We start from the raw sequence: 24,848 nt of genomic DNA, 5'->3' as shown, positions 1-24,848 counted from the left end.
ATGTATGATGTTCAGCGTCTTCATGTGTCTACTGGCCATCTGTATGTCTTCATTAGAGAAATTTCTATTAAGGTCCTCTGCCCATTTCCTCATTTGGTTGGTTGTTTTTTCATTGTTGAGTTGCCGAGCTCTTTGTATACTTTGCAGGTTAAGCCCATGTCAGTCATGTTGTCTGCAGATATTTTCTCCCATTCCATAGGTTGTCTTTTCCATTTTTATGATTACCTTTGCTGTGCAAAAGCTTGTAAGTTGGATTAGGTCCCATTTGTTTATTTTTGTTGTTACTTGTATTACCTTAGGAGACTAGAGACTAGAAGTTTTATAACTTGGTATCTAAGTAAAACAAAAATTTCCAGAATCTAGATTTGGTGAATTCCAAAATCATGAGGTTCCTAGGCTCATGTTGGGGAATGGCTAGACGTTATTGACCCTTTATTGTTGAAACCGCATGCATCTTTACTCAACAAGAATCGGCAGATTTTTCCCATACTGTGTGTCAAATAAGTGTAATTTCCCTAAATTCTACTTACCTTTCAGGAGGCTCCTTGCAAATGGCATTTTGGTTAGGGTTTTAAGAAGCTAATGCGCTAACATTTTGAAGTGACTTTGCCAGCCAGTATTAATAAAGACCCAAGGTTCATAGTCTTATGAATAATCAGTCCATAATCTCCACATCCTACTTCACCAAGGCAAATTGAGTTCTTGCTACTTCTGTACCCAGTCCTTTCAGGATCTCCCCAAACTCGCTGATGTTCAATTTAATCTGGTCATATCCATATAAAGTTCAGTGTTGGGGCATTCAGAGAAGTTTACTTTGGATCTAAACATCCTTGGTCAAGAAACTGGCAACCAGGCTAATGATTAATTGTTCCTTGGTAGACTCTTTATGATTTTCCAGAGCTATATTATCCATACTTAGTATTATGCTCTATCCTTAGAAGGTGCCTAAAAGTTGAAGACCTATTTCATTTGTATCTAGATTACTATATTCTGCTATTTTGTTTACAGAATTCCTATGTGAATCTGAGGAGGAAAATTCCTACCTTGAATGAAGGCACTGTAAAGAGATGGATTGCTGATGTGGGGACTAAACGATGGCAAAATACAAAAAGGTGCAACCTAAGTGTCTGTCTGCTCATATAGCTCTTTAAATCAGTGTTTTCCCAGTTGATTTTGCACAGTACAAAGATGTAAGATTTTGTGGTCCATTAGTAGTCTGTTTGGCTTCCTAGGGGCTCAGCAGTAAAGAATCATACAATTTAGGAGATGAGAGTTTGATCCCTGGGTCAGTAAGATCCCTTGGAAAAGGAAATGGCAACTCACTCCGGTGTTCTTGCCTGGGAAATCCCATGGACAGTGGAGCCTGGTGGGCTACAGTCCATGGGGTCACAAGAGTTGGAAACAACTTAGTGACTAAATCATCACCCAGTGGTCTACTACTTGGTGATCTTCAGAGAAACAGAATCAGTAAGAGGGTGTGTGTGTGTAGAGAGAGATTTTTAAGGAGTAAAAATTCCAGTATTCTTGCCTGGGAAATTGTATGGACCAAGGAGCCTGGCAGGCTATAGCCCTGGAGGTCATAATGAGTTAGACACGACTGAGTGACTGAGCACACACACACTCAGTTGTAGGGGGTGGCAAGTGCAAAATCTGTGAGGCAAGACTGCAGGTTGGAGACCTAGGGAAGAATTATATTAAGCTTGAGTCCCAAGGCTGTCTGAAGGCAGAATTTCCTCTTCCTTAACACTTCCTCTTAAGACCTTTACAGCTGATTGGATAAGGCACATCCCCGTTATAGAGGGTAATCTGCTTTATTCAAACTCTGCTGATTTGAATGTTAATGCTGTCTAAAAAAATACCTTCACAGCAACATCTAGATTGGTGTTTGATCAATTCTCTGGCCAAGTTGATACATACAGTTAACCATCACAACTAGCACTTAAGCTCCATGAGGGCAGCTCTCTTTATTGCAGGACTTCTCTGGGCCTTTGATATGTTTGTGTAATTGTGACTCTGAGCAGGAAATATAGTGTATAGTTTCCCAACCCTGCTTGACTTTGGGTCTCTTGTGTGTTGAACTCTTACTCACAGCTGAACATCTTAGGCAACCTTGTTGTAAATAATAGAACTCCTACCATCGTTAAAGATTGTACTCATTTTTACAAGCATTTCCTTTTAGAGACACTTTAGGTATTGCTTTATAATTCTGGAAAGTAGTTACACCAAATAGCTGCATCTTGACTTGCAGAGCACAAATGGTCAAGAACTGTTTGTGCAGTTACTTCTAAGATGGAACTGAGCATACTCCCCCACCCTCTATTTTGTTTCCACTTCAGTAGAATAGAAATAAATAGGGCTTGGAAACTGGGTATGTTGGGAGTGTTTTATTTGTCTTAAAATACTGACCCTTGGTCAAGCCTTCTTCTCTTCCCCTGTTGCTTCTCTGAATACGTATCTTTTTATTTCTTTGTTTGCCTCTGAAATTTTGAGATTTCACAAATGAAATAGACTTTCAGATGCACATGGCAGTATTCAAATAACTCAGAGATAGCAGGAGGAGTTTGAAGGACAATTATTATGCCTCTTGCTATAAGGAGACATATTCTGATTTGTTTTAACCACGATCTTATTCCTAATATAGGGAAATAAGAGAGATATTTTCATCTCCTGCATGTCTGACTGGAAGTTTTTTAAGGGAAAGGTAATATATATTATAAATTTAAAATTTTGTTAAAAGTATTCTGTAATGATAGCATGGTTACTATGATTAGTATTAATAATACTGTATTGTATATTTGAAAGTTGGCTAAGAGAATTGTGGCTCAGCTGGTAAAGAATCCTCCTGCAATGTGGGAGACCTGGGTTCGATCCCTGGGTTGGGAAGATCCGCTGGAGATGGGACAGGCTACCCATTCCAGTATTCTGGCCTTGAGAATTCCATGGACTGTATAGTCCATGGGGTTGCAAAGAGTCGGACACGACTAAGTGACTTTCCTTCCTTCCTTCCTTAAGAGAATAGATCTTAAAAATTCTCATCACAAGGAAAAAATTTGTAACTGTGTAGTGATTGTTTCACAGTACATGCTCCACATATATCAATGCACTATGTTGTACACACCTGAAACTAGTATAACGTTATGTGTCAATTATGTCTCATTTAAAAAATTGTGAAAGAAATTATAAAGAAAAATTATAAAATTATATTTTATTAAAATTTTATTTAAAATGTTTATAAAAATTTTTCATTAAAATTATTAAAAAATGATAAAATGGTTTCAGGGTAAAATAATATCTCATTTAAAAAAATTACCTTTTCCCCTACAAAAGCACATACATGTTTGCTGTAGAAAATGTAAAAAAAAAAATGACATGAAAGAACAACAAAAATGAAAATCAGCCAAAATTCAGCACTTACACATAATAGCTAGAGTTTGTATAAATATCTTTTTCTATGCAAATGTGTTCTTTTACAAAAAATGGTATTGTTTTATATATTTCTTTATACTTAATGTTTTGTCCACTTTCTATTTTATTCAATTTTTATAATAGTATGTCTCCATAACATCATTTTAATGGTTGCAAGGTATTCCATGGGAAGGACATACCTTAATTTATTTGTTTCTTTATTTCTGGATACTTAGGTTTCTTTGAATTTTTAAGTATATGAAAGAATGACTTTGTACTTCTTTTCCTAAATATTGGTATAATATTTATTTAAAAGAATTTGTCTCTTTTCAGACACTAAATATATTATTTCACAAAGAATGTGTCTGTTTTAGTAATATATTCAATCCAGTATAATTCTTGGGTTAAGATAGTCATTTCATTAGTAATTTTCTATTGGATTACTACAAATTTACTGCTTGGAGACCCCTTTTTTGGTTCCTGCTTCTGGTTCATGAAACTGGGAAACAAGAAAAACTTTTACCTTTTATCTTTGGCTGTTTTTTTTTGTTTGTTTTTATTTACTGGAAAATAAATATTTATTGATTACTCATTTAAGGTAAGACAGTATCTGATGTAAAGTCTGATAGCATATATATTGTTAATGCAGACTTGATATTTTTTGGCATTTTAGAAACAATCATATGTTATTGTAAAGGTGAGAAAAAATAATTTTATTAAAATGAAGCAAGCTTTAGAATAAACTTTTCATCTGGATAAATAATAAAATACTTAATCTTGAAGCCTCTTTTTTCATTTACTTACTTATCTATCTTTCATTTATCTTCCTTCACAGAATAGATGGAGAAATGATATCTATTCATTTGGACTTGAATACAGCAAGCAACACCTTTAAGGAATTAACCCAAAAGGACTGGATTACTAACACGGTGGTATTCTTCAGATTGTTACTTGGAAAAAGAAAATACACTGAAACATTTTTATAAGAACTCAGAATTTCAGAAGAAATATCTTGTTTTCATATATTCTCTGAAGCCCTGTGGCTTATATAAATTAAGTTAAACTCCAATAGTATTCAGGAGTTCCCCACATAGGGTGAAATAGTAGGAACATAGGTTACAGATAGTCAAAACAGTTTATCTGTATGCACACATGTTTACACGTATATGCACAGACTCCCCTAGAGGGAATGTTTTCAACTCTGACTTTAGGAAGATTATTAAAATATTTGCTGAGACGGTTACATCAGAATAAGAGCAGCATATTATTTGCAATTATTTTACACTTAAGTATAGAAATGAGAACACCTTTTCTAATGTGACTGTCCCCCTCAGAAAGGGCTGTGTGGGTTCTTCTTCTGTGTTTCGTTGCATTGCTTTTCCTTTTCTGTAGATTCTAGAATGTTCTTATTCTTTCTAGGATTGTTGCTTCTTTGTTTCAGCACTGTTATTACTATCCTTAGGCTTCGCACTTAGAGATGCTTCAAATATACTTCCTTTTTTAATATAGCCTTTCCTAATATATAGCTTTTATTAATTTATTTCCCTGTTCTACTGTACTGATTGATCTAGGGGTAGTATTATCTGTTCTTCGCTCAATCTGTTTCTTCCTAAGTCTCTGGTTCTTTTCTCTCCCCCACTTTCATTTCTCCTCTCTTTGCTTTTCCGTCCCTCCCCAATTTGGCCTTTCCTTCTGCTTCTGTGGCTCTCATTCTCTTTCCCTCCATATCCACTCATTCTCTCCATGCTGTCAGCTCCCTCACCTGCTCTCTGGCTCTGTCACAATCCACATTCTGTATCTTAGCTGCAAGTTCTCTCTCACATACACTCTTTTCTCTCAAGGGAAGATGGAAAATTTAATTATGTTAACTTTGGCAGAACTATAGCCCAATTAGGAGTCTGAAGTAAAATGGATCCCTAATTAAGCACCTTTATCCAGGACTCTGCAGCACTTGGAAAGATCACCCAAAATAGAAAACCATTTCTGCATTCATGAAGAGGTTGGACTAGTTCACCACTAAGGTTAATATACCTTGGTTGCGACAGAACAGTATCACATACAGTGCAAGCAACATAATCGTGGAGCAGTCTCCCATTGTTTCAGACGAGATAGTTGCATCAAAAGACCTATAATGTTTCTTTCTATTTTGAGATTTCTGTGATATGAACTCACAGACTTGGCCTTCCTTCATTTATTCAGCAAACAGTTGAATACTGCCATGAGTAGGGCATTGTGGTGGGATTCCTGATGCAGATGAGAGAGACATGCTCCCCATTCTTAGAGGCTCTTAGTTCATGAAGGGAGACAGATACCTTTGTGCAGATGTCAGTGTGAAGACTGGATGTGTTTTACACTCCACTGGGTTCCCTGGTGGCTCAGAGGGTAAAGCATCTGCCTGTGATGCGGAAGACCCAGGTTTGATCCCTGGATCGGGAAGATCCCCTGGATAAGGAAATGGCAACCCCCTCTAGTATTCTTGCCTGGAGAATCCCATGGACAGAGGAGCCTGGTGGGCTACAGTCCACGGGGTCTCAAAGAGTCAGACACGACTGAGCAACTACGCTTAGTCTTCCCAAATGCCTAACTCAGAACATAGTGAGTGTATAATAAACATTTTTGGGTGAATGAATTCATTCATTACTCTGGGCTGTAAATGGTTGGTTCTATTTAGAGTGCTCAAAACAAGGTGCCCAGGGTGGAAGGGGACTGTACCAGGTTCCTACAGGGGAAAGACATACCAGGCAATCAGGAGGGTGTGCACCAAGGCCTAAGATGTGAAACTGTAACTGGTTCCAGAATTTTGCAGGGGTTCTAAAGAGCTGGGAGGCTTGGGGGTGTGGATGATGAAGAGCACAGAGGAAGATTTCGGGAGGCATGGAAATGGGTTACAGTGTAGTAATCAGGTGTGCGTGACTCTGAAGATTGAACCTAGTAGAGGGAGCCCAATATAATGTTTACAATAGATGGTTATAAGAATTTGTACATTTAGAGATAACATTTGCTAGTATCTCCTAATTCAGTGATTGAGCTTTGGAGTCAGAAAGAACCAGGAGAGATTCTTACTTAGCTCTGTGACCCTGAGCAAGTTAATGTCTCTGACATGCAGAGTTCTCATTTATAAATCAGGGATAATAATATCTATTATACAGAGAAATGACAAGAATAGATGACCTTATATATGTGAATTAGTACAATATCTGGCAAATAATAAGAACCCTGGAAACACTAGCTTATCTTCTTAGTGGGCTTTTAGGCAAATTACTACTGTTACCTCAGCCCACATAACACATAAAAATTCACAATTCCATTTGAATTTTTCTTCAACTTTTTTCTTCAAATTTCTTCAGATTTTTCTTCAGCTTGCATTCTGAATTGGGGATATTGAAAGAATATTGGGAGAGAGAGAAACTAGAGTTTGGTGGAGAGAGTTTGATGAGACAGATGATTCTGTAAGAAGATAACAGGAAACCATGTTGATTTCATTGTAGTTCCTTTTTTTTTGTTTTACTTTGGGAGATTCTGGCATATTCTTCCTCTTTAATAAATGAGGTGTGATAGTGGAGCTGGAGGGAAGACTATGGAACTTATTAGGGGGCTGCCTTTTAATTCTGAGTCCATTGTGCATTTAGTACAGTCTTGCACATGTGATTTCTTCTTGATCTCCTTCATAAACGCCAACAACTGGATGGGGAAAATACTTGTCAAATACGTACTCCTAGGTACTTGGGAGGGTAGATGAGATGAATTGTAAACATGGGTTTTAGAAAGACAAGTGATCATTCCAGTTTCATGGTGGAATGAAACTCCAGGTTCCACACTTTATTTTATTACAGTAACTGCACCCAGTTCCTGCTGTGTTTGACTTGTCTTTTCCCGGATCCTTTTTGACCACAGATAACCTCATGTCTCAGGGATAATCTGCTGAAAAATCTTCCATTTAATTCTCCACACCAAGAAGCTTTAGAAGTTTTCTTCCTTCTGCCAGAATGTCCTGTGATGCATGATAGTAACAACTGGGAGAGCCTGGTGGTTCCATTTGCAGAAGCTATTTGTAAAATGAATGACCAGATGTCAGGGGTTCTGGGTAAGATGGATGTTTTACACTTGAAAATACATGACAATCTTCTCAATGGAAACACATGCCTAGCAAAGTTACAGCAGATCTTAGGTAGATAACTGTAAACATATTATTGTTTTTTAGTTTATATTCTTAGCATATAAACATGCTATAATCATTACTGTGGTCATCCAAAATGGATTGTTCTAGTCACTTTTTAGTGATCTTGTAATGATACATGTGTGACTTGGTCATGAGGTCCTTTGCTCCCTACTTTTCATTAAGAAAAACTTCATTCCCAGACAATGAAAGACTAGTACAGTAAATCTCAGATACTCTCTGAGAGTCAGTAGCAGTTTTGTTGTGTAAGCATCTCCCTTTTGATGTACAGATTAAGTTTCATTTTTGCTGAACTATATGAAAGTAAATTGGAGACATTTACCCATAATATTTGCATGCATATCTCGTAAGGATATGGAATCCTGTATTACAATGACTTTGTTATCACACCTAATAAGATTAGACATGATTCCACCGTATTATATAATATCTAGGCCATGTTTAGATTTTTGCACTTGTCTTAAAAAGTATTTCGCAGAATTTTTTTTTTTAAGAAGAGCCTGGGTCAGTTTTTCTGTACAGTGTTTTACATCTAGTTTTGTCTGATTGTTTATTCTTTTCCCTGTGTTTCTAGTACACTGGAAGTTAGGTCTAGGCCTTGATTAAACTTTGTTGCGGTCTTCGACACAATTAGCATATCAGCTCAGGGAAGCCCTTTCTTATGTTTTCTTAAGTCACATTGTAAGTGAACAAGCAGTTGTTTAAAGCAGTTTTATTTTTCACAATGCTGAAAGGTGGTTTTTAAGAGTTAAAAACTCATGCTCAGAGTGAAAAAAGAGTCATCATCACAAATAGTTTTTTATCTGGTTTTTCATACGGTATGCTATTTTACTGGGGCAAAAAATGTGACTAATTAATTTTGTCTAGCTTTTTTCCCCCTTCACAAATTAATTAGATCAGCTTTGTGGTTCTGTTACTGTTAAGGCATTCTTTTTTTTTTTTAGGACACTAAACTTTCATTTCAACTCATTTCTTTGAGGACATCTAAACTTTCAATTGCAATTATATTTACTGAAAAGTATATTACAAATGTGTTTTTATATTGATACCTATGATATATATGAAAATACTCTGTTTTAGAAAATATTGACTACTTTTAGAAAATAATTTTTTGACTACTTTAGAAAATATTGACTACTTTTTACCTTTAAGAATCCAAGAAACATTACATGCTAACAGTTATCTACCTTTGTATCCCTCAGAGGAATATTGGGCATCTCTGAAAGAATCTGTTTTCATCAGTCTGGTCCAGATGTTTAAAACAGCTGTCATTGCTCAACTGCATTATTGGACTGAAAGTTCTGAGAATAACGGTCACATTAAAGCTCTCCTAGAAGTGTTGAAAAAGCTCTATAGGGTAAGTGCTGATTTAGAAACCCATACATCTTTATTTTGCAATAAGAATTTCTTTGATTTCACCTGGCTTGAATCTTAAGCAGACTCTTACAAAGCATGAAGTTGATATTGCTTTTTTAAAATGTTTTTTTGTGAAGTCATGCATATAGAGTGTGTATAGTATCTATGTACAGTTTAAAGACAAGTGGTAAAACAGACATCAGTGTAACTACCACCCATGTTAAAAAAGAAAACTTCAGGAATACCTGTGTGTCTCTCACAGACTGTACTTTCTCATCTCCTGAAGGCCACCAGGATCCTGGATTTTCAGTTACTTGTTCCCTTAACACTTCTTTATTGTTTTATAGCTATATGTAATTTTAGACACTATGCTGTTTAATTTTGCTGTTTTCAAAATTTAATATGAATAGACTACGCTGCTTACATAGTGTTTCATTTTATAGATTCATCCAGATTAATACATCTGTCTGTATTTCAACTCATTTTCACTTCTGAGTTTATAGTATGTCTCTACCATAAGTACCCATTCCGGTATTTTTTTTTAATCCAGACAAAAATTATATGTACTTTATTTTTATTGCTAAATTGTGAACTACCATGAATATTTATCTTTTGTGAAACCAATCAGCTTCAAAACAACAGCAGCAGCTTCAAAAAAACAGCAACAGGTTCAAACCATAAAGCTAAAAGTACACAAAGAATACAGCCATTTAAAATTTTAATTACTAGGAAAACTTTAAAATACTTTTCAACTTTTAGTGTAACAAATAGAAAAAAGAGTGTTTCTTCGCATTTGTCAAGCAAAACATACAAACAGAAAAAATATTGTAGCTGCTGCTGCTGCTAAGTCGCTCAGTCGTGTCCAACTCTTAGCGACCCCATGGATTGCAGCCCACCAGGCTCCTCCATCCATGGGATTTTCCAGGCAAGAGTACTGGAGTGGTGTGACACTGCCTTCTCCAAAAACATTGTAGAGAGTATAGTAAATAATTATAAAACAAAATTCCGTGTCAAAAAATCCCAAAACTGTCAGACTCTAATGTAACTAAGACATGTTGGATTTTATATTCTAAAGATAGAACATATTTTTTGTTGCTTTGGTTTTTTTAATTTTAAATTTATTTATTTTTTAATTGAAGGATAATTGCTTTACAAAATTATGTTGGTTTGTGCCAGACATCAACTTGAATCAACCATAGGTATACATATTCCCCTCCCATTCCAGTATTGATTGATATGTAGTATGTACTGTTTGCAATTCTATTTGCTGAGGAGGGGAGAGGGTTTCTCTGTGAGTAAACAAAGTACGTCAACATTTTTGTACATACCTCTTAGTGTTCATCACTAAGAGATATGTATAGTAAAAGATATGTATTGTGTATCAAATGTTAGTTTTTAGTTGCCATCCCTAATTCTGGAATTGATAGAATTGAATTATGTTGTTCTTTATTGGTAGTAACAGTTTTCCAAAGTGGTTGGACCAGTTTAAATCGTCTCCAGGAGATGATGAGAATTCTGTTGCCCCCATGTCTGACTTTAAAATTTGGAAAATATATTTAGTACCACATTGAAATGATGGCGAATTATGATTTTAATTGTTTGTCCCTGGTTCTAATGCATTAGAGCATATTTTCATCTTTATAATTGTAGTACTTGTTTCCTTTACTGTAAAATGCTTGTCCTTTTGCTCAATTTAAATACATTCAACTTTTTCCTACTGATTATAGGAGCACTTTTTATTTTGGACACTAGTCCTTTGTTATACGTGTTGCAAATATCAAGTCCCAGTTTGCAGCTTGTGTTGGTGGTTTTTGATGAACCCACATTCTTAATTTTAATGTAGATGATGCTGTCAATCCATTCCTGTATAATCTTTACTCCATCTGTTTTGTTTTAAACTTTTCTTTCACTTCAGAGTTTTAAACTATTCACCTTAATCAGGGATCAGCAGGGCTTCTTTTTGGAAGGGACCAGATGGTAATTATTTTAGGCATTTGTGAGATTTATAAAGTAAGCAGAGGGCCTAATTTAGCCCTGAGAGCTGCTCCAGATAGTCTTCTAACAGAGATGATACCTGGGACCAGCAGGAGAATACAAACAGAGGCTCCTGTACCATATGTCTAATGTATAAAAGGTTAGAAAGCTAGCTAACAACCTGTTGAATGAAATAAAGTATAGTCTGTCCTCCCATCTTGACAAATAAATCTTCCTGATGACAGGGGAGGGCTTCCCTGGAGACTCAGATGGTAAAGAATCTGCCTGCAATGTGGGAGACCTGGTTTCGATCCCTGGGTTGGAAAGATCCCCTGGAGGAGGGCGTGCAACCCACTCCAGTATTCTTTTCCTGAGAATCCCCATGGACAGAGCAGCCTGGTGGGCTGCAGTCCATGGGGTTGCAAAGAGTCAGATGCGACTGAAGGGACTAAGCACAGTGTCAGAGGAGGCCAGATTTGAACTTAGAAAAATCAGCTCCTTGCAGAGTTCTGCAGTGAAAGCAGAGGTGCCGATGGACCCTCCCCCTGGCCCATCCCAGGGCCTCTGCCCTGCTTTTCCTGCCTTGGCTTTATCCCACACCAGGGGTGTCCCATGGCCATGTGTGCACCTCTCACCTCCTGTCTCTGTTCTGTCCCCACCTTCTGCAGCAGCCCTGGTACGCTGGAGCTTTGGGGTGTGCTCACCTGTGACTTCCACTCCTGAGAGAGCAAGTGGAGGGAGAGGCCTGTGCAGGTCCTGGGGCTCTTGGAGCCATTTGAGCAGGGACTTGAAGATCTTGGGTTCTTGAGCTCAGTGTAGATGGGAATATGTGGGCTGCATAGACACAGCCCTTGACCCAGCATACCCTTTGTGGGAAGGGGATTGGCTGGAGAAGGGCCAGAGCAAAGACCTTTAAATCAGAGACCCAGGGCAGAGGTCAGTCTTGTCCAGGTCTAAAGGGAGTATTGTGGTTAGCTTTGCCTTTCACAGTTAGCTGTTTAAACCAATTGAAAATTTATTTTCATTATTTTCCATATGCAAACAATTACCTAGCACCACTTAACTGAAATCCCATCCTTTCTACACTGATAGGTGATGTGAACTGTGATAAAACAAGTTTCTGTGTCTGAGATTCATTTCCAGGCTCTCTTCTGCACTGTTAGTCATTTTATGTGGCTCTGTATTGTTTACATTTTTCTAAGAGAAATACTCCTACCTTGTTCTTAAAGTGAATCTTGGCTATTTTTGGCATTTGGCTCTTCCATATAAATTTCATTCATTTGCTTATTTTTAAATATTTATTTATTTGGTGGCATCAGATCTTAGTTGCAGCATGTGGTGTCTAATTTCCAGACCAGGGATTAAAAGTAAGTAGAAGTTTGTCATCATACCATCAATTCCTACGATTAGGTCATAGGTATTCTTTATGCTCCTGAAAGTTTGGGGCTTTGGCGATGGGATAATTGGATAGAACTAAATTCTGGTCATTAAAGTATCTTTAACTTGCTATTTATTCTGATAATCTAATTTATAGCTATTAAGCAAAATTGTGTTTATATATAAAACTTTCTCACATGTCATATTTTATTTAAGGTAAACCAGACTAAATGTCAAGTGCCTGAAAATATCTTTGAAATAAATGAACTCGCACAGTGGCTTGATTTTTATGTAGATGCATATAGAAGGTCCTCCTGGAAAGCGGACTCAGTAAGTATGGCATATTTAAAGAGGGTATTGATCATTGGTAAGTTAATATAGGCACTTGTGCTATAACTTTGTACAAATTTCCAAAAATTCTTACACTCTGCAAAATCGCCCAATAGAAATAGCAGGGCTTATGGGAAAAACAAGGCAGGCCCCTCAAAACCTATGCAGTTTTGTAGCCAGAACTATGACAGAAAAGTGCCTGCTAGCTGGGGAGATAGCTCGGATCACATGGAGAGTGCCATGAGAAGATAAAAAATGCACAAAAACCTAAGGATAGAACTCTATCCACAGGCTAATAGGGGAACAGTGGTACTGAGATAACCGATGGGAGTGGAGCTCTTCTCTTAAGGTGGGCATAGGAGGCAGGTGACTCACCAGGGGCCAACAGTACAAGGTTGTAACTTTGGTGAGGGTTCCCTGGGTGTTAGTAGGCCTTTTTTTACTAAAATAAAGCTAAAGAGCTCTGGCTACCAGTTCCGCAGCTAATCTATTTTTTCTCCTTTTCTCTGAAGATTCTCATTCTACTAGCACATCGTCCTTTGCCTGGCAAAATTCAGGTCTGAGCTAACCAGTTTTCTGTATTTTATCACTCCCCTATTTACTGAATACATGTGAACTAATTCACATTTCATAAGTCAAAGTAGGAGCAGAACAGACTTTTGGGAAAGTGTCTGGAGTTCATAATTAATGGTGAAATTAAATGAGCACCGAAAATACTAGGTTTATGTACCTTTCATTGATACATAAAACATTTTCTTAGAATTTTATATATCCTAGCACCACTGGCCAACATTTTGGATTCCTTTGACTGTAAGTACTGAGACCTGAAACCATCAGGGGTTTAAGGCTAAGAAGTAGGGTGTAAGATTTCTCTGTCCTTTAATTTATCAAAATTGTTGTCATTTCCATTTTTAGGACGTTTTAGTAGACGTCGAGTATCCTGTCATATTCAGTCATTTTCCATTTATCTTTAATATTCTGTCGAAAATAAAACTACTGTATGCAGACTCACTTTTAAAAATACAGGTATGCATGCTTCTTTCTTTGTCTTTGTTAGCAAATCAAAGATGAGTATCTTTTTCAGTGCACAATAGCTGGGTGATTAGGGAACCACTCAGTAGTGAAATCAGTGGTGGTCATAGCATTCATGGAGCTTATACTGTAATAAAGAAGGCAAGAGAGACCATCATAATTTAGGTTGCGTTGGCCTTGAGGCATATTAGGGCCTCAGTAGTAAAGGATAGAGCTTGGGCCTAGTTATAGGGCTTTTATCTTGAGAATAGCACTAGTAGCCTTCTGAATGGTGCTCAGAGAGGCATAGCAGATGTGGACTTGATTCGGATTAGCAACATATGTAGGCAGGTCCAATCTAATGGGAAGACATAGTAGTGGGAATAGAAGTGATGGAGGAGTCTTGAAATTCAGACTCAAATAAATGACCGTGTGTGCTGCCACTTCAGTCACGTCCGACTCTTTGCGACCCTATGGATTGTAATCTGCCAGGCTCCTCTGTCCATGGGGTTCTCCAGGCAAGAATACTGGAGTGGGTCGCCATTTCCTACTCCAGGGGATCTTCCCAACCCAGGGATTGAACCTGCATCTCCGATGTCTCCTGCATTGGCAGGCAGGTTCTTTACCACTGAGCCCCAGTTGGACACAACAAATAAACGGCTAGTACTCTGTGATTGTGCCATAGTATGGGTTTATAAAAAGTGTTTCCTGTTCACATGTACTTAACTGTCATCAACTGACTTGGCTCTGTTTGTCAGCATATCCAGCAAAGTGGTTTTGAACTTAAAATTGAACAGTTGAGAAAGCCTCAGAAAACATACTTCATTGCATTTTTTATAAGGGCTAAATGTGTTAATATAGGTAAAGCATTTAGAACAATGCCTTGCATAAAGTGCCCAAAACTGCAGCTTTTACCCTTGTATATGCATCTGTATATGTATATGTGCCTGCATATGTATTTGCATGAATAATATATATGTCATAAAACTAGATAACTTTTACATAATACAGTTACCATAATAAAACAAAATAGGAAACTGATGTAAGAGTTCCAAGTAAGATCATTGATGAAATATTTTAAAAAGGATATTGGAAGGAAAAAAGATATAAGAACTTTATTTTGCTTCAACTCTAACTCTTCTCTCTTGATTTTAAACAAGTTTCCAGTAATTATTTTATGGAACTGGCATTTGCTTCCTCTCTCTTTTGCAAAGAGACATAGACATTATCCCAAATTGTCATTTGGTTCCAAATGGACAGTCTGTATATCAGTCTGTGAGTCTGTATGTCTCTCTCATGTTAACTTCCTAGATTATCTGTCCCCTAAAATCAGTCTGAATTTTCCCCCTAAAAAAGGATATCTTTAGAGAGGTCTCTCATCCTCCAGCTGGCTTCTCTTCTAAACGTCTGAACTTTTCATCCCGATGAGAGTATTAGGTTTCAGCCTACTGCTTCAGGCTCCTTAGTCAGGCTAAAGACTGATGGTCTTTAGCTTGGTCACTGAAGTGTTCATATTTGTGTTTACAGCAGGGGTCCCCAACCCCCGGGCTGTGGACCAATACTGGCCTGTGGTCTGTTAGGAACCTGGCTGCACAGCGCAGCAGGTGAGCAGCCGGCAAGCAAGGGAAGCTTTATCTAGCATTTCCCATCACTCACATTACTGCCTGAGCCATCACCCCCACCCCCGGTCTGTGGAAAAATTGTCTTCCGTGAAACTGGTTCATGGTGCCAGAAAGGTTAAGGACCACTGGTTTACATGGTACAGTGGTCCAGAGGAGCCTACAGTTGGTCACGTTCCTGCTTACCCAAGTTGACCCCACAAGCTTTTCATTCCCTACGGCTCATGTACCTTTTGTTCTCAGTGGGTAAATGCTGAATATATAGCCTGTCTTCAGTGGTGTACAGGCTTCCCTGATAGCTCAGTTGGTAAAGAATCTACCTGCAATGCAGGAGACCTCGTTCAGTTCCTGGGTCAGGAAGATCCCCTGGAGAAGGGATAGGCTACCAACTCCAGTATTCTTGGGCTTCCCTTGTGGTTCAGCTGGTAAAGAATCTACCTGCAATGTGGGAGACCTGGGTTCGATCCCTGAGTTGGGAAGATCCCCTGGAGAAGGGAAAGGCTACCCACTCCAGTATTCGGGCCTGGAGAATTCCATGGACTGTATAGTCATGTGGTGTATATAGTCAGTGGAGTATATAGAGCTCTTATCCTAAGTGTTTGTGACATGTGCTTATAAGAAACTGAGTTGGTTTATTCCACTTTGAAAATTTCTACTTAGAGTCAATGGTGAAATGAAATGAAACATTTTTATTTTCCCAGGAGAAGAAATTTCGAGCTTGTATGAGGTTGGCTGGCATTGTGGACCAAGAACAGTCTGCATTATCTTCACTGCCCACCTTTAATCTGATAGTCAGAAGGAGTCACTTGATTGAGGATGTTTTTAATCAGCTAAATCAATTTGAAAATGAAGATCTGAGGAGGGAGTTAATGGTAAAGTATAATTCTTACTTAATATTTTTGCTGCTGAGAGAAGGAAAACGTAAAAGAACGTAACAATGGGCCTTACAGAGAGGGAATTACATCCCTTTTACGCTGGAGTTGTCTGTATTGCGGGTCCCCTAATTTTCCTCAGTTACTTGTGAATTCCAGGGGAGAAGCTGCCATTGTTCTCTGGCTAAGGGGCTGCAGGGGAAATGGTTGTCCTCTCCAGTACTAGCCCTAAGATATTCAGTTCCCTTTTGAGGCCTGTCTAAGCCTGGCTGGTCATCACCTTTTAAAGGTTCCAGTGAGATGGGGTTGACACAGAGGAGAACTGAGACTTTGTTTCTGCTCTCCTTCAAGAACCCAGATTACTTTGTTGAAGAGAGAACAGTCTCTTCATTGATAGTTTTTTGAGGGTTTTAATTGTAGTTATCACCATGTCCTGAACATTTGTTAATGATCCTTGGTCTAGTTCCTGTGTAACTTGTCTTACTAATAGATACTTGACATAGAATAATAATCACTAGAAGATCTAATGAATGTTTTCCTTATGCCAGGAACTATTATAAAAGCTTTATACCTACTTGTGTAACCCTTTCAACTACACTGTGTAGAAGGTTTTTTCTTCCTGTTACAGATGGGAGAACTGAGGTACAAACTATTAGATAACTTATCCCAGAGTGAAACAACTGATAAGTATCAGAGCCAGGATTTGAGCCCAACCATCAGGTTATAGGGGCTTCCTTGGTGACTCAGACGGTAAAGAATCTGCCTGCAATGCAGGAGACCTGGGTTTGATCCCTGGGTCAGGAAGATCTCCTGGAGAAGGGAATGGCTACCCACTCCAGTATTCTTGCCTAGAGAATTCCATGGACAGAGGCTACAGTCCATGTGGTCTCAAAGAGTCAAACAAGACTAACACACAAACGCACATCAGGCTCTAGACTTTCCACTTAATCAAAAGAAGTAAAGATTTTCCTGATAATATTTATTAGAATGGTTTGATGGGAGATGTTAATTTACCGTTTGTCCTACTCAGATTAAAGAATGATTGACTTGACCAAAGCTCAAGATACTGTTTTAAAAGTGTGGAGTTTGCAATTAGAGCGGGCATTTCTAAATATTTTTGCACATAGATAATGTTTAAAAACCTGGTAAATTCATTATATGATTCTAACCTGTGTCATCCAGCCAGTCCCCTGAGTTATTTTAATTTTCATTCATCCATTTTTAAAATTTAGGTAACAATTGATAAGTAGCTATTATTTTCCAGACTCTGTGAGGGATTTTACTTCTGTTATCCCATTTAACCTTTCTGATGATCTTGTGGGAAAATAGGCTTTGTGAGATTAAGGAGCTTGCTCATATAAAGGGGCAGGGTAAGAGAAAGAATAGAGGTGCCAGCATAGAGCTGCAGGAATCTTCAGTATTAAAGCAACATGAAAAAGAAGAGAGAAACAAAAACTTAAATAGTGCTTCATAAGAGAAAGCAAGGGGGAAAAAAGAGTGTGAAGAAAGAGGAGGTGGTTCAGAAGTGTAAAATGAGTTTGGTGAAATCAAGATGAGACAGAAGAAACTCAAGTCCTTAGAACTGGGAATTCATGGGTTCTTAGGCCTCTTGGAGAGAAGCACTTAAGTAGAGAAACATTTTTAGAAGTTGCTGTACATTAATCTCTGAATACTGGGTCTACAAATAATTATTAAATGAGATTTAATACATAGCAGTACAGAGCTCTGGAAGTGATGCATTATTTCCTCTGTATTTTTAGGTTTCATTTAGTGGAGAAATTGGATATAATTTTGGAGGAGTCAGGGCAGAGTTTTTCTACTGTCTCTTTCAAGAAATGACCCGGCCAGAATACGGAATGTTCACATATCCTGAAGAGGCTTCCTACATGTGGTTTCCTGTCAGGGTAAGTCCTCTTTTCTTGGTGTAGGTATTTCTTGAGAGAAAAGGTGTAGGGATATACCATAGAAAATTAGGTTGTCTAGGACTGTTTTATTTTAGGAGAAGAATTATTGCTATAATTTTGGAGATAAATTTTAATTCTAAAAGGTGATATTTTTTTCTTTAAACTGGGGTCCTCTTCCCCCAGATTCTCAACTCCACACAGGAGAACTCGAGCAATATATATTTTTGACCATTTATAGAATGTATAGGTAAAAATGAGCCCTTCCTTTCTTAGGCATTCATTCTTTGTTTTAGTTCTTTTTCTTCAATGAATTTAAAGACAAAGGCTATGAATATTGGAGTGGGTTGCCATCAGGGGATATTCCTGACCCAGGGATCCAACTCACGTCTCCCACATTGCAGGCAGACTCTTTACCATCTGAGCCACCAGGGAATCCCATTAGCACCTCTATGAGTAGGAAATGACAACCCACTCCAATATTCTTGCCTTCCAAGGACAGAGGAGCTTGGCAGACTACAGTCCAGGGGTTTGCAAAGAGTCAGACACGACTGATTGACTGACTGAGCACACACACATGCAGTTAAGATCTGGGCTTCCTGGGTGGCTCAGTGGTAAAGAATCCACCTGCCAAGCAGAAGACTCAGGTTCAATCCCTGGGTTGGGAAGATCCCCTGAAGAAGGAAATGGCAAACCACTCCAATATTCTTGCCTAGGAAATCCCATGGACAGAAGAGCCTGGCAGGGATCAGATAAGAGTTGGACATAACTTTGAGATTAAATCACCACCACCACCACCACCAATTAAGATCCTACTACCTTAGCAAATTTGATGATTATAATGCAATATTGTTGCAGATACCTAGTGGCTCAGATGATAAAGAATCTGCCTGCAATGTGGGACACCCAAGTTCAATCCCTGGGTAGGGAAGATCCCCTGGAGAGGGAAATGGCAACCCACTCCAGTATTCTTGCCTGGGAAATCCCATGAACAGAGGAGCCTGGCGGGCTATACAGTCCATGGGGTCAAAAAGAACTGGACATGACTTAGTGATTAAACAGCACAGTATTGTTATCCATACTCACTATACTTTACATTTGACCTTTGGGATTTATTTGCTACTCCTTGCAGTTTCTTCCCTTAAACAACATCTCTCCTATCCCCTACCCCCATCCTGTTAAAGCTTTTAGTAACCAAAACTGTGGGAGAGATTTAAATTGACTTGGTGATTGAGTATAAAACCTAAATATTCTTATCTCAAGATTTTTGGTTTTAATTTGTGATTTGATTTTGATTTTAAAGGGGGAAAAAGGTTCAATTAATGTAAATATTCCATTGTACTGGTAAAAATTTATAATACATTAAGTTTTTTTTTCTCCTTTCAGCCTAAATTTGAAAAGAAGAGTTATTTCTTCTTTGGGCTTCTATGTGGACTTTCTCTATTCAATTGTAATGTTGCCGACATCCCTTTTCCACTGGCTCTGTTTAAGAAACTTTTGGACCAAACGCCATCACTAGAAGACTTGAAAGAACTCAGTCCTGTTTTGGGAGAGTAAGTTAACATAGTTCTTTTTTCAGATATATTTATGTATCTTAAATATATTTATACTATAGTATGATTGGACTGCAAGGAGATCCAACCAGCCCATCCTAAAGGAGATCAGTCCTGGGTGTTCATTGGAAGGACTGATGTTGAAGCTGAAACTCCAATACTTTGGCCACCTGATGCGAAGAGCTGACTCATTTGAAAAGACCCTGGTGCTGGGAAAGATTGAGGGTGGGAGGAGAAGGGGACAAAAGAGGATGAGATGGTTGGATGGCATCACCAACTCAATGGACATGAGTTTGGGTAAACTCTGGGAGTTGGTGATGGACAGGGAGGTCTGGGGTGCTGCGGTTCATGGACTCTCAAAGAGTCAGACACAACTGAGCCACTGAACTGAACTGAACTGATGATTGTCATTGTAGAGATAATTAGCACCTCTATCTCATCTCATAATTATATTTAAATAAATATTTAAACATATACACATTTCAGTAGTATTTTTATGTTCAATAGTAGCATTCTGGGTACTTTAAACTGATTTTAACTTAGGCAAGAATTGTTAGGTAATAATTTAACTTTCTAAACAATTAAGAAAAGTTGAATTTTATATAGTTAGTCCTTGCTGTGCTGTGCTCAGATGCTCAGTTGCTCAGTCGTGTCCTACTCTTTGCAGCTCCATGACTGAAGTCTGCCAGGTTCCTCTGTCCATGGGTTTCTCCAGGCAAGAATACTGGAGTGAGGTGCCATTTTCTCCTCCAGGGGCTATTCTTGACCCAGGGATTGAACCCAAGTCTATTATGTCTCCTGCATTGGCAGGTGGATACTTTACCACTAGCGCTACTTGGGAAGTGCCCATAGTTAGCCCTTACTGTTTATATTAACCTTTAGACATTGTACAGAAACAGTCATGACAGAGCACAAGTACACCTTGGTGCACAACCTGCAAGTGATGTTTATTTTAATAGTTGTTACATGTCATTACCTTTAAAAGGAAAACATTTCTAAGTTAAAAGGTGAGCCACTACCTCACAAAACATATTGGTAACATATAATAGAAAGAGTTAATATCCCTGCTGTGTAGTGTTCCTGTATATCCATTAGAAAAGCTGATAGAGTATATAAGAAAGTAATCTACAAAGGAAGCAATAGAAATGGCTCATAAATTGAGATGATTGGTTTTAGACTTCACTGGTGGTGTAATGGTTAAGACTCCACGCTTCCAGTGCAGAGGGGTGCTGGCTTGATCCCTGGTCCAGGAACTAAGATCCCATGTGCTGTGTGGCACGTCCAAAAAATTGTTTTAAAAAGATGATCAGTCTCCCTAGTGACCATAGAATACATATTAAAATGAGAGGCTAATGTGATTTCACATTGGCAGAGTTTGGAAATACTGGTGCTATATAGTATCAGCAAGGATTTGGGAAAAGGTTCACTCTGGAAATTGTTAGTGGAAGTGTAAAGTGGTACCTCCTTTTCAGAGAATACTGTGGCAATACAGTAGTCCCCCCTTTGTTTGCAGGAGATGCATTCCAGGCTCCCAAATGGATGCTTGCAACCATGGATAGTGTACACACATATGCATGTAGATACACACACACACACACACACCATGTTTTTTCCTCTACATACGTGTTTTTTCATATACATACCTTTTACTTATGATAAAAAATTTGTAAATTTGGCACACTATGATAGTGGCAATAACAAATAATAAAATAGGACAACTGTAACAATATCCCTTCATGGATCACAGCCTTGTGGCAAAGAGGCTTGTATAACTCAGTGAAGCTATGAGCCATGCCATGCAGGGCCACCCAAGATGGATGGGTCATAGTGGAGAGTTCTGACAAAATGTGGTCCACTGGAGGAGGGAATGGCAAATCACTCCAGTATTCTTGCTGTGAGAACCCCATGAACAGTATTAAAAGGCAAAGATATGACACTGGAATATGAGCCCCCCAGATTGGAAGGTGTCCAGTATGCTACTGGAGAAGAATAGAGGGCAGTTACTAATAGCTGCAGAAAGAATGAAGAGGCTGGCTGAGCCAAAGCGGAAACAGCTCTCAGTTGTGGATGTGTCTGGCTGTGAAATTAAAGTCTAATGCTGTAAGGAACAGTATTGCACAGGAACCTGGAATGTTAGGTCCATGAGTCAACGTAAATGGGATGGGGTCAAGCAGGAGATGGCAAGAGTGAACATCAGCATCTTAGGAATCAGTGAACTAAATGGATGGGAATGGGTGAGTTTATTTTAGATGACCATTGTATCTGCTACTGTAGGGGAGAATCTCTTAGAAGAAATGAAGTGGCCCTCATAGTCAACAAGAGTCTGAAATGCGTTACTTGGGTGCAGTCTCAAAAATGACAGAATGATCTCGATTCTTTTCCAAAGCAAACCATTCAATATCACAGTATTCCAAGTCTATGCCCTAACTGCTTATGCCGAGAAAGTTAAAGTTGACCAGTTCTATGAAGACCTGCAAGACCTTCTAGAACTAACACCAAAAAAAAGATGTCCTTTTCATCATAGAGGATTAGAATGCAGAGATAGGAAGTCAAGAGAGACCTGGAATAACAGGCAAGTTTGACCTTGGAGTACAAAATGATGCAGGGCAAAGACTTAATAGAGTTTTGTTAGAACACCTTGGTCATAGCAAACACTCTTTTCCAATAGCATAAGAGATGACTTTACACATTGATATCACCAGATAGTAAATACTAAAATCAGATTGATTATATTCTTTGCAGCTGAAGATTGAGAAGCTCTTATATACAGTGAGCAAAAATAAGACCTAGAGCTGACTGTAGCTCAGATCATCAGCTCATGATTACAAAAAATTCAGGCTTAAATTGAAGAAAGTAGGGAAAACGACTAGGCCATTCAGGTATGACCTAAATCAAATCCCTTAAGATTATACAGTGGAGGTGATGAATAGATTGAAGGGATTAGATCTGGTAGACAGAGTACCTGAAGAACCATGGAAAGAGGTTTGTAACATTGTATAAGAGACAGTGACCAAAACCATTCCAAAGAAATAGAATTGCAAAAAGGCAGAATGGTTGTCTGAGGAAGATTTAGAAATAGCTGAGAAAAGAAGAGAAATGAAAAGCAAGGGAGAAAGGGAAAATATACTCAACTGAATGCAGAGTTCCAGAGAATAGTAAGGAGAGATAAGAAGACCTTTTTTAAAAAAAAAAAAAGTAGAGGAAAACAATAGAATTGGAAAGACTAGAGATCTCGTCAAGAAAATTGGAGATACCAAGGAATATTTCAAGCAAGGATGGGCCCAATAAAGGACAGAAATGGTAAGGAGCTCACAGAAACAGAAGATATTAAGAAGAGGTGACAAGAATACACAGAAGAACTGTACAAAATAGGTCTTAACGACCTGGATAACAATGATGGTGTGGTCACTTACCTAGAGCCAGACGTTCTGGAGTGTGAGGTCAAATGGTTCTTAGGAAGCATTACTATGAGCAAAGCTAGAGGAGGTGATAGAATCCCAGCTGAGCTATTTCACATCCTAAAAGATGATGCTGTTATAGTGCTACACTCAATATGTCAGTAAATTTTGTACTCAGCAGTGGCCACAGGACTGGAAAAGATCAGTTTTAATTCCAATCCCAAAGAAGGGCAATACCAAAGAATGTTCAAACTACTGTACAGTTTCACATTTCAGATGCTAGTAAAGTTATGCTCAAAAATTTTCAAGCTAGGCTTTAGCACTCTTTGAATTGAGAACTTTCAGATGTACACGCTGGGTTTAGAAAAAGCAGAGGAACCAGAGATCAGATTGCTAACATTCATTGGATCATAGAGAAAGCAAGGGAATTCCAGAGAAATGTCTATTTCCATTTCATTGACTATGCTAAAGCCTTCGACTTTGTGGATCATAGCCAACTGGGAAACCCTTAAAGAGATGGGAATACCAGACCACCTTACCTGTCTCCTGAGAAATCTGTATTCAGGCTAAGAAGCAACAGTTAGAATCAGACATAGAACAACTAACTGGTTCATAATTAGGAAAGGAATATGACAAGGCTGTATATTGTCAACCTGTTTATTTCACTTATATGCAGAGTACATCATGTGAAATGCCAAGCTGGATGAATTACAGGCTGGAGCCAAAGATTGTTGGGACAAATATCAAAAACCTCAGATATACATATGATACCACTTTAATAGCAGAAAGTGAAAAGGAACTAAAGAACCTCTTGATGGGGTGAAAAAGCTGACTTAAAACTCAGCATTCAAAAATGAAAATCATGGTATCTGGTCCCATCACTTCATGGCAAATAAAAGGAGGAAAAGTGGAAGCAGTGACAGATTTCATTTTCTTGGGCTCCAAAATCACCGTAGATGGTGACTGCAGCCATGAAATTAAAAGACACTTGCTCCTTGGAAGAAAAGCTATGACATACTTTGACAGCGTATTAAAAAGCAGAGACATCACTTTGCTGACAAAGGTCTGTATAGTCAAAGCTATGTTTTTTTCAGTAGTCATGTATGAGTATGAGAGTTGGATCATAAAGAAGGCTAAGCACCAAAGAACTGATGCTATTGAATTGTGGTGCTAGAGGAGACTCTTGAATGTCCCTTGGACTGCAAGGACCTCAAACCAGTCAGTCTTAAAGGAAATCAACCCTGTATATTCATTGGAAGGACTGATGCTGAAGCTGAAACTCCAATACTTTGGCCACCTGATGTGAAGAACTGACTCATTGGAAAAGACCCTGATGCTGGGAAAGATTGAAGGCGGGAGGAGAAGGGGACGACAGAGGATGAGATGGTTAGATGGCATCATGAACTCAATGGACATGAATTTGAGCAAACTCTGGGAGATAGTAAAGGACAAGGAAGCCTGGTGTGCTGCAGTCCATAGGGTCGCAGAGTCACACATGACTTTGCAAGTGAACAACAACAACTGTAATAAAAGTTACCTGAATGTGGAATGCAGTCTTCCTATCTTTCAAAATATCTTATGTACAAATCTAATGCCTTTCCATCCTAACTAGCTTTATCATGCACTGTGGCCAGAACGCTGCAGTTTGAGGGGCAACAGCAAAACCAGTATGTTCCTTTGTCCTTCTTCACAATTTCCCAGATAGAAGATTCTTCTTACCATGGATTATAGCAACCTCAGGATACGATTTTTTTCTCTCCTCATTAAATTGAGAACTTTCAACTTTTCACTTAAAAGATATACTTTACAGCTTTTCTTTGGCACATCCCAATTGCCAGCATCACTACTCTTGCTCTTTGAGGCCATTATTAAGTT

General features: G+C 38.4%; 2 protein-coding genes across 9 annotated transcripts in view; one reads left to right on the top strand and one right to left on the bottom strand.

The window, feature by feature from the left end:
• Positions 1-24,848, bottom strand: part of PYURF (PIGY upstream open reading frame) — a 90,993-nt gene that overhangs the window by 49,307 nt on the left and 16,838 nt on the right. The gene's annotated exons all lie outside the window — the stretch shown is intronic.
• HERC5 (HECT and RLD domain containing E3 ubiquitin protein ligase 5) overlaps positions 1-24,848 on the top strand; it is a 46,513-nt gene that overhangs the window by 11,235 nt on the left and 10,430 nt on the right. For 2 of the 5 annotated variants that reach the window (XM_006043254.4, XM_006043253.4), the window contains exons 9-18: positions 1,009-1,112; positions 2,642-2,701; positions 4,241-4,334; positions 7,300-7,489; positions 8,785-8,939; positions 12,506-12,619; positions 13,535-13,645; positions 15,951-16,121; positions 17,882-18,025; positions 19,409-19,575. In XM_006043254.4, the coding sequence (XP_006043316.3) occupies positions 1,009-1,112; positions 2,642-2,701; positions 4,241-4,334; positions 7,300-7,489; positions 8,785-8,939; positions 12,506-12,619; positions 13,535-13,645; positions 15,951-16,121; positions 17,882-18,025; positions 19,409-19,575 (1,310 nt within the window). Of the gene's footprint in view, positions 1-1,008; positions 1,113-2,641; positions 2,702-4,240; positions 4,335-7,299; positions 7,490-8,784; positions 8,940-12,505; positions 12,620-13,534; positions 13,646-15,950; positions 16,122-17,881; positions 18,026-19,408; positions 19,576-23,649; positions 23,815-24,848 lie in introns of those variants that run through there. The other 3 variants (XM_025290427.3, XM_025290425.3, XM_025290426.3) reach the window with 3 other exon arrangements.

The sequence above is a fragment of the Bubalus bubalis genome, chromosome 7 (genome assembly GCF_019923935.1).
Source record: "Bubalus bubalis isolate 160015118507 breed Murrah chromosome 7, NDDB_SH_1, whole genome shotgun sequence".
NCBI lineage: Eukaryota > Metazoa > Chordata > Mammalia > Artiodactyla > Bovidae > Bubalus > Bubalus bubalis.
This window is presented reverse-complemented; position numbering and strand designations above follow the sequence as displayed.